The sequence below is a fragment of the Diabrotica undecimpunctata genome, chromosome 4, assembly GCF_040954645.1.
Source record: "Diabrotica undecimpunctata isolate CICGRU chromosome 4, icDiaUnde3, whole genome shotgun sequence".
Lineage (NCBI taxonomy): Eukaryota > Metazoa > Arthropoda > Insecta > Coleoptera > Chrysomelidae > Diabrotica > Diabrotica undecimpunctata.
In genome coordinates this window covers 8,619,696-8,637,772 of record NC_092806.1, presented here as the reverse complement: position 1 = coordinate 8,637,772, position 18,077 = coordinate 8,619,696, and the positions used below count along the sequence as shown (strand labels likewise).

General features: G+C 32.4%; 1 protein-coding gene across 2 annotated transcripts; it reads right to left on the bottom strand.

Annotated features, from left to right (window-relative positions):
• Positions 1 to 530: 530 nt before the first annotated feature.
• Caf1-105 (chromatin assembly factor 1, p105 subunit) lies at positions 531 to 17,707 on the bottom strand. 2 transcript variants are annotated; one of them, XM_072528820.1, is made up of 6 exons: positions 17,493 to 17,707; positions 16,588 to 16,812; positions 16,048 to 16,203; positions 12,575 to 12,888; positions 6,781 to 8,920; positions 531 to 3,646 (listed from the first exon to the last, which is right to left on the bottom strand). In XM_072528820.1, the coding sequence occupies exons 1-6, from the start codon at positions 17,613 to 17,615 to the stop codon at positions 3,488 to 3,490; spliced, it is 3,117 nt and encodes a 1,038-aa protein (XP_072384921.1). In that variant the 5' UTR covers positions 17,616 to 17,707; the 3' UTR covers positions 531 to 3,487. The 2 variants fall into 2 exon arrangements, with proteins under 2 accessions (XP_072384921.1, XP_072384922.1); XM_072528821.1 differs by having other exon boundaries at positions 3,508 to 3,646; positions 6,834 to 8,920.
• Positions 17,708 to 18,077: the final 370 nt, after the last annotated feature.

The window sequence follows — 18,077 nt, the reverse complement described above, 5'->3', positions numbered from 1 at the left end:
TGGGGTTAAATTGATCACTTGATCAATGTCACCCTATTCAACTTTATCCGCAATCTTCAAAAAGCTGGCGTTGGTTAAAATGCTAGATACCCAAAATTACTATTGCAGAACCATACAAAACAATTTTATAACACTAGAAATGCCGAACTTACCTGCGTTTTTTTTTCTACCATTAAAAGTAAACAAACTACAAAAATAGGCCAAAAATTATGGTTAATTTCAAAGCAACAGAACTTCTTTCCAATGTCAATTGCAAAGTAACAACAATATGAACTGATCATATCCAGACCCAAGAAATGAGTATCGCCACATGCAAGAACAATTTTACATTGTTGCCGGTTGTATCTACATACCTATTTGTGGTAAAATTACAAATGATCAATGTCACATCGGGAAATCAATCTCACCCCATTTTACGTTAGCCTTAATTATAACTGGATTTACTTCCGTTTTCTATTTTCAGCTCTATCCTTCCTTCTTCTTAATTAAATCAATAAAACACCAAATTATATATAAAAATCGTATATTTTTACTTATATAAAAATTATGTACAGTCTATTCACAATGATTATAAATCTTATAAAAAGCCACTATTGTTCTACTTCGAAAACTATAAATATGTTGATTGTTGAATACAGTTCCTAAATCAATAAATAAAATTGTACAATCAGGGTGCCAATAATGCAAATAGAAAAATGAATTTAGTTAACGTAACAAGTTAAAATCCCGGTTACTATAGCTACGGGGACGGATTTTTAAGTTTCAGGACTTTTAAATTGCGTGGCAACGTCACAGTTCAGTTGGAGGAATTGTTTGATCTCCATTTGCTTTGTTTCCACAAAGTTGCAGCTGAAGAGAAGAAGTTGTAAACGAATACATTTTTATTAAAATAGATCCAAACGCTGAAGTTGTATGCATAAACAAACTAGAGATATGAGGAAGCGGAGCTGAGTCATTCTGCATAAAAACATAACTTTCATCTCCTAGCCTACTTAACCGACTTGCCCCCCGCAGAGTTTTCCTTGTTATCCAAACTCAAGAGATATTTGACAAAACAGAGGAATTTGGCTCGATTAAAAACAATAACGTAAAATCGCTGAATTAGTTAGCCTGCCTTCCACAAGAACAATTTCAGGATCCAGAGGTGAAAACGAAGTTGGGGGAAGTGTATACATTGCCAATAATAATACCAATCTTGAAGAGAATGTTAAATGATTTATGTTTGTTTATACAAAATTTTACTTTAAACATTAGTCCTGGAACTTTTAATTACCACCCGTAAGTATAGTACTTCTATTGCACCGTAATAGGAAAATAATAAAATCTGTATTTAGAGTTGAACAGATAATGATAAAAGACACTATCAATTTAAAATTGTTAACAATGATAACTTATCAATATTAATCTGAGCATTATTCTTGGTGGAATTTACAGTTATCAAACATTTCGTCAAGAAGAAATCACAAGACGCCCAAAGCAAGGCATAGTTGAAGGATATACATTTTTTTCTTATCAGTACCTTTGTAACTCGTATTTGTAACTTATAACTTTGTAACTCGTATTTAAGTTCAAATTAAAACAACTGCTTAGTGACAACCACTTCAGGACCGATCAGATTTGAATTCACATTTCGTCGTGTTGGAATAAAAAAGTTGTATCTGGTATTTTTATACAAAATGAGTTATTGGTAGAATATAATTATAGTTTTTCATTAAGTATAAAGATATCGGCACCACCTACTCGACGATAACTAGAATAACAGTGTTACAAAGTTCTATCTTATACAGTTTTGCTGCTAAGGTCCATTCGCTCAACTCTGGCATATTTTGACAGATTCATAGCTGGAAACCTACAACAAAAAAGTTCCTAGCTCACAGTATTAACAGCTTAAATAAACTTTTATTACAGACTTCTTTCATTGAACAAAGAAGTATTATTAGAAATAGTGGAAGTGTATACTAAACCCATAAAATTTTGGGTAGTATATATTTAAAAAATATATTTCAGTTGTTATAATTTAACATAACTATTTATTATATGGCGCAAATAAATAAACATTGATTGTCGGTAATTCGTAAAGTTCTATTTTATTTACTCTTTAGTTTGTTTACTATTAATATTGGCTATGAGTACGTGTGTTTGGTTGTATAGTAATTTCCAGCCACTTCTAGTCTGTCAAAAATTAACTAACTTCTGTAACTCAAAATGGCATCCGCACAACATAGAACTTTGTTATTCCAAAGCAACGATTTGTTCTTGTAGACTGTTGATTTTGAATTAATAAAAACAACTCCTTTTGTACTTGCATAAATACAATAATCAAATCTTATACTTGGCTCATTAATGTATGTTTAAACTGAACTTAAATAAACAAGGGCCGATTGTTCGAACGCTAACCAAAACTTGAATCAAATATTTAATTACAATCAAATACGTCACAGAAGCTGTCAAAATTATTAAAAATGGCTTATTATTATTGATTTGTAAATAAAAACATAAAATTAACATCAGAAAGAGTTTAATTATGGTTTATTTTAAATTAAAACCCAAAATAATAAAATTGAATAAAATAAATCAGTCAACATAACCTCAAAATGTGACGTATTCGATTTTAATTAAATATTTGATTACAATCAAGTTTTGATTAGCGTTCGAACAATCGGCCCTAAAACATGAAGAGACTGCAAAATAAATTCAGTTGATTTTATTCTAACCACATAGAAAGCTCATAGAAGACGTCCAACAGACTTGGGAAAAATTTATAATACATAGTTGACCAGAAACGGCATTTAATAGCAAAATACCAATAACTAACTATAAAGAGCTGGCTGCAGAATTCTTATTCTTTAACTATTTATATGCTTTATTTTTATAGAGTATGCATGTAAAAAAAAAGGCAGAGTATGAGCCAACTAAGTGTGAGAAAGTTTTGAGCGGCATCCTTTGATGTACCGCCAGGTTTGACAGGTCTTCTTCTTTTTATCTGTCACGTATACATTCTTCTGTTGCATGTTTTGTCATTCTGGTGGGTGTCTGAAACGTCATACGTGAGCTGTCCTACGTAACTCATCAAGTTTCATACGTCAAACGTCATCTTCTAACGGTCAAGTAACTCTTTTTCTATGTCCAAAGCAGCTAAAGATAAATATAAAGTGTAAAATAAACTACCTAAGTGCAAATTAACAGGGAACATCGACAGTTTATCGATATGATAACATAAATAGTAAAAGTTGGCGAAAAAAATGAATAAAACAAGCCCTAAATGGGGAAACTCAGAATACAAGGAGTTTTCTTAGAAGTACATAGTTTGTACCAAAAATTAAAAAAAGTGATAGCTTATCCGTCTTCTATAATTACTTTCAACTCTATATAAAAATCAAAACCAAAAGTAACAATCTCGCCCCATTCCCATATTAAAATTTCCATTATAAAACTTTCAATTTTAACAAATAGCGCTAATGGCAACCACAACAGACCAACAACCTCATCAGTTCGAGTTTTTCTCTGTAGAAGGCTTTTTCTTTCCTTTAGGACTGGCTAAAGTGATTAAGGGCACCCTCCGAGGCTTCTTTTGTACCACATTCTCGTCGTTTTTCTTTTGTTTCGGCGAACTACTTTCATCTGATACTTCTATGATCCTATTTACCTAAAAATAAATTTGACTCAGTATTAATTGGATGATAAGGAAAGTTAACATTAATTCTACACAAAATTTACTAAGAATATCTAGTGACATTAAAAACAACTAGCTATAAAACAATAAGTAATACCATCGAGCCACCGAACAAATCGTAATTTAAGAAGACCATAGAATCGCTTACTTCTACAATTTTCCAAAACATTGCAATGTCTCGCCATTACGTGCGAGATCGTTTTTGACAAAATAGCCATTACGTTGAACTATTATTTCAGTTAATTTAACAAAAAATCTGGAAAAACTGGAAACTTATAGATCTCTCCATTCTAGTCAACCATGAAGCTGAAACATTATTGCTGATATTCCATGTGAAATTAAAATAATTATTATTTTGGTGTACAACACAAAATATTTTGGCGTTGGACAATGTTGCAAGAGTATCCCCTCCCACATAATACAGAGTTTTCTTATTGCCTGCTTGTTTTTTAGATAAAAGGCAGCTGTGTTTTAGTTGGATTTGGTTTTAGGTGATATTTCTTGTAGCATTTCAGATTTTTCTTCAGATAAGTTTTGTTGAATAGCTTCGAAGTTGTTGGCCAGACTCTAATGACATAATCGTCCGCGTATATGAACCTCTGTGTTCCTGCTAGTAATTATAGTCGTTCGCCTAGATGTTAAATAGATTTGGGACAAAAACGCTTTCTTGTGGTAGCCCATTCTTTTTATCCTCCAGCGACTATTTTATTGTAATTCTACGGTGATTTTGGGGCAAATTATTTATTAAAAGGGTGAGATTGAAGTCTTTGAGAATGCTATAAAGATTCCCAAGAAGCAACCTATGGTTAACCGCGTCATATACAGCTTTAAGATGTATAAAACCTGCTCCAGTGATTTATATATAGTATTTGCGAGATGGTGCTTTTACCAGGTTTAAATCCAGCTTGTTGGGTGATGAAAAGTGGTTCAATAGCAGCTGTCAGTCTGTTAAGGATCATTAGTTCCAGGAACTTATACAGGTGGCACAGCAGCGATATTGGTCTAAAGCTCTTAGGATCATTTCTGTTTTTCCCAGGATTCATCCAGATTTTTGGCAGTTTATCAGATTGATCAGAAGCTATTTCCTTGTTATTGTGCCGAATTTCTTTATTTGGTATCAAGCCCAGCTGCTTTCCCATTTTTACATAGGTTGATAGGCTTTGTTATCTCCACCAAGGAAAGGGTCTTGACAACTATTCAGTCTCTCTTTCTGGCTGCGGTACTTGGATTTTTCTTTTCAAAAATTTGCTGAACCCATGATTTTCCACGTTTAAGTAATTGGTGAGCGATCTGGTCACCTTTAACATTGGAATTAATGGTTTTTGTGGAATTGCAGGCCAAACCGCTCACTGACCAGGCCTTTAGGCTATTTCTCCCCACGTCCAGATCCTCCATTAATATTATCCATCGCTCTATTTCGGTTTCTGTGATCTGAGAGATTAATTGTTGTACTTTGACGATAGTCTTAATGTTGTCGATGGGGTTGTTTTCAAAGATACTGTAATATTCTTTAAGTTGGGCAGTATTTTCTGGCCCAGAACCCAGAAGAATTAGTAACCATTTTCAAATAAATATTTTACAATAGTTTATACAAAAGTATGTAAAAACACAAGTTTTTTAAATCCAAATTGCAATAAAATACCACTTTAATTTCATAACAAGCTCGCATTTGCTAATATAATCCTGGCAACTATCAAAATTGTCTAATAATTCTAGACATGCCTAATCACAACAATACGTCAGGACTGGATGAATGCTCTGAGAAGAACCAAGTAGATTGTCTTTATTATATGCGTAAAAATGATTAAACGATGTACATGGTCTTTATTATTATATAATGTCGAAACATAAACTTCCAATATTTCACTGAGAAATGACAAACTAGAAAGTAAACTAACAAATGCCGCCTTTGATCTCTTTGACACAAGGTCGCTTAGCGGTCATTTTTTCTTCTTATGGGAATGTTTTTGAAAATTATAAATAATCTCCAAATTTGTATTTTGTGAGGTGGTAAATATGGCTACCAATGGGCGTTTATGCATTTACCATCACCTGCAAATCACTGGTAAAGATTTCTACCGCTACATTCACACACTAAAATAAAAGTTGTAAAAGAGAACATTTATTTGAAACTTCATTTCTGATGATATATACAATATCACGCTTCGCATAATTCTACATCACATTTTTGACTGAGATTGGTCCTCTTCTATTTCTTATTTGAACTGCAGTTATCATATCTACAGTAGGTGCCTTTGATTGGTAGATGACAATTGAGGAGTTAGGGGAGAAAACAATCTGACAATCAAATGTTGAACAAATTGTTTTAACTCAACCGTATAAATCGGTAACTTCTTTCAGTGGTACGTTGACATGTTTACAGAGAAAAAAATCAAGAGAAGACAAAAAAATATTTTATTTGCGAACCCATCATACAAAAAATTGAGTGTGCCGACATGGACCATGGACGTTCTTCCCCAGTAACTTCAAGCTTCTGCGTCACAAAATGTTTCTTCGTCCGAACTTTCCTCCTGTTCGGTACCTTGTAAATCATGACAAATGATGATAAATCATGACGTGACAAATGGTTATGAAGACCATCGAATCACAATCAGAGAAATGGCATATCAATTGGCTCATGCCATGACATTTTTTCAAGCGTTTTGGGTATGAAACGCGTGTCAACAAATTTTGTTCGAAAATTGTTTGAAAAACGACGATCCAGATTTACTCAAAAGGGTTATAACAGGTGACGAAACATGGGTTTATGAATATGCCGCAGCCTCCATATTCGCCAGACATGGCTCCGTGTGACTTTTTCCTATTTCCAAAAACAAAGAAAACTTTAAAGGGCCGTCGTTTCACAAGCATATGTGACATTAAAAGCGCATCGCTGAGGCTATCTCAAAGATCGAGTTTGAGAAGTGTTTCAAGGACTGGCAGAAGCGTTAGCACAAGTGCATAATATCTGATATGGACTACTTTAAAGACGACAACATTAATGTAGACGAATAAAGTTCAGTTAGTTAAAAAAAATTAAAATTGTGGAAAATTCTACATTACTATTACTGTCTACTACAAAAAAAAAACAACACTAAATACATTACCTGTGCATCATTCTGATCTACAACTTTATCTACGTCCATTTTCTTACACTCACTTTTCTTTTCTGTTTTGTCGTCTTGAGTATCTTCGAGCTGAAGACAAAAATCTTCTGTGAAGTCATCTTCCATAGGTACAGCATCCGGTACCGCAGGCACATCTTTCTTGGCAATATCGTCGCCGAATCCGTCTCTAGCTTCAAGGTCATCCAAGGTTAAATCGACGTTCTGGACAACAACAGGCTCTGGTTTATTTTTCTTTTTGTCACTTGATTTCTTTAGGAAGTCCAGCAGGGGATTGCTTTTAGCGGGGGTTGTGCTCAATTTTTTTGGAATAAGAGAACCTACTTTGATTTTTGGGCCATCTTTTTTCTTAAGGGATGACGATTTTTTATCTGCGGATGATGTACTTTTACTTGTAGTTGGTTTTGAAGGTGTAGTGGTAATACTGGATGTATTTTTATTTTTGGATTTTGTACCATTTGAAACATTTTTCTTTTTGTTACTTTTGTTTTGTGATGAACTGTTTGTAGTCTTTTTGCTAGGTGTACTTAACAAATTATTATTATTAGTTTTTTGACCTACTTCTTTATCCTGGCTAATGTTATCCAAATCTATAATTTCAATTTCATCTTCACTTTTTTGGTCAGAGTTAGTATTTTCAAGTCTATTACTCATATTTTTTTCTGTTTTTTCTTCAGATCTACTGGCAATTTTGTCATTAATTATCTGTTCAGTCGCACCGCCTTTGCTTGTAGTATTATGGCTAATATCATTTAAATTGAGGGGTGTAAGAACTATTTTAAGTATTTTGTCCTTATCAACATTTGGTTTGGCAGTTAAATTATCTTCAACTTTTTTAGGTGTAATTCTTCGCGGAATTAACATATTTATTATTGTAGACGCTGCTTTGGGCTTTTGAGATGGACTATTTGTTACCTCCCTCGGTTTCCTTCGCACTTCTATAGGCTTTGCTTCTAGTTTTTTGTCTCCAATTTCATTAGATTTATTATTTGCTTCTACTTTAGGGTTCTCATCCACTTTTTCGCCTCCAGGTTCATTAGGTTTATTACTTTCTTCTTCGTTTGGCTTTCTTCTGACCTCAATAGGTTTGGCTTCCAGTTTTTTTACTCCAGCTTCATTAGATTTGTTGTTTTCTTCTTCCTTTGGCTTTCTTCGCACCTCGATAGGTTTGGCTTCTACGCTTTTTTCTGCAATTTCACTAGATTTATTGTTTTGTTCTTCTTTTGGCTTTCTTCTGACCTCAATAAGTTTTGCTTCATCTTTCTTATCTATAGCTTCGTTTGGTTTATTTTCTTCTCTGGGTTTTCTTCTGACTTCAATAAGCTTTGCCTCCGATCTAACATCTTTTAATTCTGTCTTAGATTCGTTAGTTTGATTATTTTGAATTTCTCTTGGTTTTCTTCTAACCTCAATAGGCTTAGCTTCAGTTTTGGAGCTTTTACTGACTTCATCTATTTTAATGGGAGCTATTCGCCTGGGTAGCAGCTTGTGTATTTCGTCTTTTATTTCTTTGGACAGTTCTTTCGGTTTTTCGTCGCCATTATCTTCACTATTATCCTCATCATCGTCTAGTTCTATAATATCTTCACAATCAGTGACGTTTTTCTTTTCCACCTTCGCTTTTTTGGGAGTATTTTGCACCCACTGTTGGATAAAACTAGGTCTTTTCTTAACTTCTTGTTTCGTTTCTTCCTTATCGGTTTTATTAGTAATGTCAACATTTTCGTCTTTATCTGTAGTGTCTACTGGAGTAATTTCGCTACATTCCATATTACTAACTTCTTCGTCACTTTCCTCTTTAGTGTATATTTTACCGAGTTCTTCCTGTTCAAAAGTAATTATGGTGCAGAAACCATCTGTAGAGGAGGCTATTAAAATCAGACCATCCGCAGACCATGTCAAATCTGTAATTCTGGTGTAATGAATTTCATGAAATCGAGCGAATGGTTTCGTTTGTTGAGTATCATAAAGTATAATATCGTGATCGGTTCCTACAGCAAATATCATCCGGTAAGGAAGGTTCACCAAAGATTCTGGTCCGTCGTCTCGAAGGCAAAAAAGTAGAGGGCAACACCTTACTGTTGTGCTACTTTGGTTGTCCAATGGTAGAATTGCTGCAGGTCTATAAAAAAACCTGTATTAATATCTAATATATACATAAATAATTAACAAACGTCTTTACAGTTTCTTGTACTATAAAGAGAATGAATCTTTTGGGATTAATTTCAGTTAAAAGTGAATATAAGAGGTTATGTTACTTGTTTGTTTATGTTATATACATTATTACATAATTAGTGTAATACCAAAGATAAATCGGCCTATGGTGACAAATGGGTGGATCGGGTAGTTTAGGAGTCACCACTGCCGGTCCTAAGCCCGGATACAGAAGGAAGATTGGGCAGTGGGCTGACAACCCACTCCCAGAAAAAACACACTGTTACATTTGCCTCGGAATACAGGACGGAACTTTCGGAAACGACTAAAGCTACGAAATATGGACTATATATTTGAACACTGGAATGTGAGAACACTAAATAAACCAGGAGCTCAAACCGTACTTCTGCAAGAACTAAAAAGATATAAGCTCGTGATTACTGCTCTTCAGGAGACAAGATGGCCGGGGAAAGGTGTTAGGGACACTAAAACGCACACAATTCTATATACTGCGAAGGAACAAGGAAGGAAAGAATGTGGAGTTGCATTTTTGGTGGATAATGATTTTAAGTCAAAAATCATAGACTTCGAGGCAGTCAGTGAAAGGATATGCAAGTTAAGAATTTGCACCCACTTCTTCAATCTAACAGTGATAAACATTCACTGCCCAACATAAGAATAAGAACACATACAAAGGAAAGCTTCTACCAATGACTGGAGACAGTATATGACAATGCATCCAAAAATGACATCAAGATTATAATGGGTGATATGAATACTAAAATAGGCAAGGAGCCGCAGTTCTATGGCACAACAGGAAAACACCCACTGCATAATGAAACAAGCGAGAATGGGGAGTTTTTGATAAATTGATAAATTTGCCACTGGTAAAAACATGGTTATCAGTTCCAAATGCTTCCCACATAAAGACATACATAAAATGCACAAGGAGCATGCTGTGGATCAGACCATCTTTAACTCCAAACCAAATTTAGATGCAGAGTTAACAAAGAAAGAAACGAAAGACAACAAAGAACAAACAAACTGGACCTGGAAAAACTGGAGATTCAGGAATGTAAAGAGAAGTTCGAAGAAGAAGTCGCAAATGAGTTAAGGACACTAGAACTGCACTCCATAGAGGGGAAATGGAATAATATCAAAACAGCAGTACTGACAGCGGCAGCGTCCACCCTGGGAAACAAGAAAAAGACGAAAAGAGAAGCATGGTTCAATGATGAGTGCAGATAAGCAATAGAGAAAAGAAATGAAGCACACAAAATGTATATAACAAGAAGAACACGGGAAAGACAAACATCATTTTAAGTCGCAAGACGGAAAGCAGACAAGATATGTAGAAATAAAAAAAGAGCCTATGAAAATGGACAAATAAAAAAAAATGGAAGACAATTTCAAAAACAACAAAATTAGAGGGGCTTACGAATACCTAAAAAAGATAAAAAGTGGGTATAAACCTCAAACAAGTCTATATAAAGGTGAAAGTGGGCAAATAATCAGTGACCGACAGAAAGTCACAGAAACCTCGAAGCATTATTTTCAGACCCTACTTTGGGTAAAAAATAAAGTAGGCTAAGGCTCAATTTTGGCTGTACAATTTGCCGTAGAAGAAGAAGAATACCAAAGATATTTGAATGTTTTGTAGACCAACAAGTTTGATTTCGGAATAACAGATCAACCAAAATGTAATATACTAGTATTTGTTGACTTCCTCAGGAAGGCCTTGGAGAGGGGCTATAGGGTACATGCACTTTACACTCCAAGGCCTTTGATCGGGTCAAGCATAATATGCACTCTTTTATATTCCTCTTCATAGGACTGATTATGCTCCTCATTTTCCCTTGTCGAGAATGCTCAGCTCTTGCAATGACCTCCTATTGGATCCTTTCTGCTCAAACATTAATACTTTCAAAAGGCAACTTAAGAATCTAATTATTAATCTATATATGTGATACTTTTATATATATATATATATATATATATATATATATATATATATATATATATATATATATATATATATATATATATATATATATATTTTTAAGTTTTGTGATTTGATATACTGTTTTAATGTACAAATTTTAACTGTCTACTTGTTTCTTTGTTATTGTTTTGATGTTTATTGTACATGATCTTTACTTTTTACCTACTAATTGTTGTATTTTATTGTAAATGGTTCTACCATAGAAATAAATAAATAAATAAATACATATTTTAATATTTAAACTTAAAAAAATGGGTGTTGATGGTCCACTTCTTGGATGGCTGAGAACATACTTCGTTGAATAAGTTCAGATGGTGCATATCAGGGATTTTGTTTCCAGTGAGAATAAGGTTCATTCAGGAGTACCCCAGGGTTCTCATTTGGGGCCCCTGTTATTTAACATATCCATCAATAATATACACCATTGCTTTCAGCACAGTTCACCTCTTCTTTTAGCAGACGATCTAAAGTTCTACACAATTATCAATAACACAGAAGATCGTGATCAGTTGAGTGAGTGGTGTGTGTTGAATGCCATGGTCCTGAACACATCCAAGTATCACGCTGTTTATTTTGGATGATCGAGATACCTAATGGAATATAATTATAATATATTGAACATTCTTGTTGACTAGGTTGCTGAAATTCGTGATTTGGGAATTAATTTAGACTCTAAACCTTTATTTGAATTGCATTATATATATATATCGCCAAATGCTTGGCTTTATAAAAAGATGCACTAGAGACTTTCAGAATATTAAAGCAAAGCAAAAATGGAGAAAGTTCAACAGAAGTTCTTGAAATATGTAGCATATAAACAGGACATAACCAAGTAAATTATGATCAAATTGAAATCCAACTTGGTATTCTGTCATTGCATGGCCGACGACTAATTAAATATGCAAAGATGATTTATGGCATAATTAATTCTACAGTCTTGTGTCGTCAACTACTTGAGCAGGTTGGTCTGCATGTACCTCTTTGTAAAACACAATTAAACCAAACTTTTTATGTTCCTCTTCACAGAACCAACTATGAATATAATAATTTTTTGATGGGCAAATATTCACCTAGATCTAAATTTTTTTGCACCAAGGCCGAATTTGTTTCTAGTCTCGGGCATACATTTATTTGAGTTGCTGTGGAATAGGTAGTCATCATTTTGATATGTAAAACTATATTACGTGATTAAATGTGTGATGTTTATATCTTATTTTGTGTTATTGTATTTTTAATTAGCACACATATACATTGAAATTTTTTTTAGATAGATATACATTCAATATTTCTTTTAAATAAGTATATTGGAATATAACTATTGTAAACATTGTTAATTATATTGGGCAGAAGTCCATTAAAAATAAATAAATAAATAAAATATTATGATCAGAGCCTGCCATTTCTATTTAAATAAGAGGCAACAATAGAAATAAGGCAAATAAAGAAAGCTTAGTTTGAATTGCAATGCAAATATCTATAAACACCAATTAAAACATTTTTTTCTACTCAATAAATGTTTTGAATTCATAAATTAAATATAAAACTCACTCGATAGCAAATAAAGGTACAATTACTAGCAACACACAATCAAATGATAAGTTTACTTAAAACCCCACTTACTCAGTCCAATTATCCAATGTAAAAATTAAACTGGAATTGATAATCTTCTTACATTCCTCATCCTGAAAATGTCCAGAAGGTACAATAAGTAAAGAACCATCCGGAGTGAACTGAAGTCTTCTGAAAAACGATTTGAAAGTGTCGTCATAAAAAAATTTACACTCTTTGTCATAGAGAAAATGGCCGTCAGGAACTGGTAGTTTTCCCTTATGGATTCTACTTTTTACCTGTTTGCCGGTTACATCAAAAATTCTACATATTCTGTCAGTACTGATTGTGGCCAAAAGTTGGTTTTTTGGATCCCAGGCTACTCCCTGCAAAAAAAAACAAAAGAGGCATTGGCTATTTTGACATAAAATAATATTCTAGTTTCCAGATAGAGTAAACACTTGGTATACACCTAGTGCCATAGATCAGTGAAGTTCTTAGTAAACTGCAAATAAAATGACTTAAACTTGTTTATTTATTTATTTTCAATTTATTTATTTTATAACACCACATATTTAAAAACATTTGAATATGAAAACGCTACTCATGTAATAGGTACCGTGTTTGCTCACTATCAACCAAAAATGAATATGTGGTAGATTGAGAGAATTTTTGGTACTGATAATACGCAACTAAGGATTTTTTGTCTGATATGTTACTAATTATGACTGATATGGGCACATACAGTCAAAGCAGTGGGCACAAAACCAACACAAAAACTTTTACAGCCAAATTTTAAAAGCAATATTTCTTGGACCTTATAAAATCAAAGTGTCTTTATTCCATCAATTATAAATAGTAAAGATAATTCCATATGTAATCAAATCACAATCTCAATCAAATCACAAATTGCAACGGAGTTTTACTTGACCTAGTTTTTGCAAATGATAATGAAAATGTAACAGTTGAAATTGCTAACGATTACTTATTGCCTTGTGATCGTTATCATCCTGCGATATCAATTTCTTTAGCTATAAAAGATAATATGCTCGAGCTTCAATATGATAGTTTTGCCTTCAATTTTAGGAGAGGAGACTATGTTGCTCTTAATATGTATCTTACTAGTATCTCCTGGGAGAACGTTTTAGGTATTTGCAGAGATATTAACGAAGCCACGGAATTGTTCTACTCCATATTGCAGTTTGGTGTCAATTGTTCAATACCACGTACAAGATTAAAAAATCCCAAATTTCCTCGTTGGATGACTAATGACCTAAAATCATTAATATTTAGGAAAAAAATTGCTCACAAGATATATAAACAAACAAATTCTTGGGACGATTATCTACTTTTCTCTTCCTTGAGAACCAAATGCAAAGAACTAAGCAGGTCATGTCATGAAATTTATATAAGTCAAACTGAATCTAGAATTAGTTCAAACGTAAAGCACTTTTGGAATTTTGTTAACAGCCAACGCAAAAATAATGGTCTACCAAACACAATGTTTTTTGGAAACACAATGCTTAATAATGGTGCGGATATCGTTAATAGCTTTGCGCAATGCTTTCAAAATATTTACAGAGCAAATGATGATGATTTAATACAGCCCATCTTAGAGTATGAGAAAACAGTGAGTCTAAATTCTTGTAATGTATCTATTGAAATCATATTTGAAAAATTAGCCAATTTGGACATTTATAAGGGCTCAGGGCCAGATGGAATTCCACCCATACTATTAAAAAAATGTAGATGTACTTTAACCCATCCCTTATATTTTCTGTTTTCTCATTCACTTGATTCAGGTATCTGTCCAAGTTTGTGGAAATCTAGTTTTATTGTTCCTATTCATAAATCAGGTGACAGGAGTAACATAGCTAACTACAGACCAATAAGCATTCTTTCTTCTATTCCTAAAATACTAGAGAGTATAATATGTGACTCTATTAAAACACCTTTATGCAATGTACTAATTGAAGAGCAACATGGTTTTCTTTCAGGTAGATCAACTTCGACAAATCTTTTATTTTTCACGCAATACATATCTGATGCATTGGAAAGGAGACTACAGGTGGATGCTATTTATACAGATTTCTCCAAAGCATTTGACACTGTGAATCATAAATTGTTGTGTAACAAGCTTAAAACTATTGGATTTACAGGCAATCTGTATAACTGGTTATGTAGTTACCTAACTAGCAGAATACAACTTGTTAAAATTAAACACTTTCAATCTAGTGAGATCTCCGTAACATCTGGTGTTCCACAAGGAAGCCACTTAGGGCCTTTCCTTTTTAATATATTTGTTAATGACATTAAATCTCAAATTAACTCTAAATTTTTGCTATTTGCTGATGATTTAAAAATCTATAGAATTGTCGAAGACGTCTCAGATTCTGCAAAACTCCAAATTGATATTAACAAAATTATGGCATGGTGCAATTGGAACCAAATGAGCATTAATGTTGGAAAATGTCACTTTATTAGTTTCTGTAGAAGAATTAACAACCTCTCTTATAATTACAAATTAGCTGAAGAACCACTGAAGGCTGTCTCAACTGTAAGAGATCTAGGTGTTCAATTAGATTCCAAACTAAATTTTTGCGCTCATTTTGATTATGTGAATAACCAGGCATTTAAAATGTTAGGCTTCATTATTAGAACCTCTAGATGTTTGCATAACATTAATTCCATCAGAGTGATTTACATTTCCCTAGTTAGATCTGTTCTTGAGTATTGCTCAGTCGTTTGGTCACCCACTTATGAAGTCCATATAGCCAAGCTTGAAAAAGTCCAAAATAAATTCATTAGGTACTTAAGTTTTAAACTACACAAACCTTTAAGCGACCATTCCTACTCAGAAATTAGAAATACATTAAACCTTCCTAGGCTATCTTCCAGACAGATGTATGCTGATGTTTTGTTTCTTCATAAACTACTGAATTCAAAAATTAATTGCAATGATCTACTGTCTCTAATTGACTTTAATGTTCCCTCTAGAGTTACTAGAACATCTCATAATTTTGCAATTAAATTTCATCGCTCTAACTTTGGTAGGCATTCTCCACTGAGTAGAATCATTCTAAATGGAAATAGAATAGACTTTGATTTGTTGCTGTGCGCTTCGGAAAATGTCTGTAGAATGTGTTTAAAAAAAATTTTGTAATTTTATGTGATTTATATTTGCTATGTGCTTTATATAATTTTAATATTTGTTTTTTTTTTCTATATAGCTGCATCGCTAATTCTTTTCATACATATTTACTATATCTTTATAATTATTGTATCACTAGATAATACTTGTAATACTTTGTGTATATATTAAATTGGGTGGTATCCCGTTAATAAATAAATAAATAAATAAACAACTCAAATTATTTCAGACTGAACTATGAAGTTAAGGGCGAAACTGTATTGTTCTGGTGTCAGTTCCATTAAAACATCCAGTATTTTATTATTTTTGAATCCAAATTATGTCTATGTTAATACAGTTATCAAAAAATTGTCATACAATACACTGTTTTTCTTTAAACAGATTTGAAACTTACCTGAACAAAACCCTTATGATCTGACATAATATGATCCATTTTTCCTTTTGTAAGATCCCATAAAACGGCAGTATTGTCCACAGAACCTGATAATAATTTCGTGTTATCTACAGACCAACATAAATCATAGATATCTTCCTTGTGTCCGCGTAATATCTAAAAGAAATGAATAATGTCTAATTTGTGGAGAAGTTTATACATTTTCATCACAACAAAACAACTACAAAAAGTCGAAGTCAACACTGAGAAACTGAGATCACCGAGATAAACACATTTTCTCAGCATTTTCTATAGATGCCAGGCACTTAGTAAACATCTCAAACTACTCATAGATCGTACTCGTTTCTCAGGGATTTGCAGCTTTACGCTTTTATTCACTATGTAATTCTATTCATGCATTTATTTTCAACAAAAAATGTATTTCTGATTATAATAGATGGCTATGAAAAACATACTAAATAACTATTGCAAAAACCAGAAAACTTTTGACAAAAATAACTTAGATAAGGTCAAACTTATTATTAAGTAAAATAAATTTACCTTATAAACAATCCAAATTTCTTTGTCTTCAGTATCGCCTTCTAAAAGAGGGATATTGTCATTTTTCAACTGCCACACTATGATATTTGCATCATCATCTGCTGATGCTAGATATTGTCCTGAAGGTGACCATCTTACTATATTGACTGATCGCTGATGTCTAGTTAAATCTGATACCAATTCTTGTTTAACTGATCCATTTTCACTTATAATCAGCTGCCATATCTACAAATTCAAATAATAACAATCTAGTATTCATTAAAGAAGTATTCATTTGTTTTTTTATTCACAATCCAGGGGATTGCAATATTGAGCAGTATTCCTTGAAAACTGACAAATCTCACATTAAAAAGTAATAAGTAAATTGTAGGTCTTTTGTTAGACATTATCATTATATCAGTCAAACTTGGTTTTACATACATATTAATATATATTATATAATAATAAAGTGCTACCACTTAAAAAATAAAGCAAAACCGTAAATTAGACATGATTAACATAACATGAGCAATTTTAATTAAACCTATTTTAAAAATATACCTCACGACCAATCCATTCACAGCTATTTGTAGAATCAAAAAATACAAAGACAAATAAATTGTTTAATTTAACTATAAAATACAATAAATAAAGTAACATAGCTAAAGAATATTAAAAATAAATTAATGATAATAGCTTTTCCTTAATTGTGTCATGTTTATTTAATACTTTATTCAATTTAAATAGAATAATTAGAATTATTAGGTATTCAGTTTTGAAATTTTTGGTTTATCAAATGATTTAAAATTAATTTTAAATTTATTGACAAGCGTTCAACATGTTGCCTATTGTTAAAAATGATAAAGTTAAACTAATTCTAGTAAAATCATTTAACTATAAAAGAATAAATTGAAAAATTTAATTACCAGAATATGACTGTCTACACCACCTGAGGCCAACCTATAATGACCATTTGAAATAGGATGAATATCGACACTTAAAACTGGTTCTTTGTTATGCCAGGATATTTCTGGTATGGTACACTTCATAATAATTTAGTTCTGTTGATCTTAAAGTAATTTTAAATAACTTTTTATCTTCACTTAACAAAGCCCGGCGACAACATAAACTCGCGCCAAATTATGACAACAAATGCGATTTAATCACTTGTCAAGTCTTGTCATTCTGCTGTCAAAAGACAGAATAGGAAAACATTTTGTGGTCAAAATCATTTTATTACTCACTGTTTTTCTACTGTATTTATATTTTTTTCTACGTTATAAAGTTCTAAATTATTAATTTAAGACATAAAAAATCATACATATTCCTTATTGAACACACAAATGAATTAAGGATAATGTAAGTTTTGACATCGTAGTCGATATATACGCTCGAGCAAAAAATGTTGTTTAAAGTGTATATTATGTGTGTTTAAATTCTTTCAGACAACTTAAACTTGTTTTAAGACTAATATTATTTAAATTACTAAGGAATAAAACAAACAAGAATTT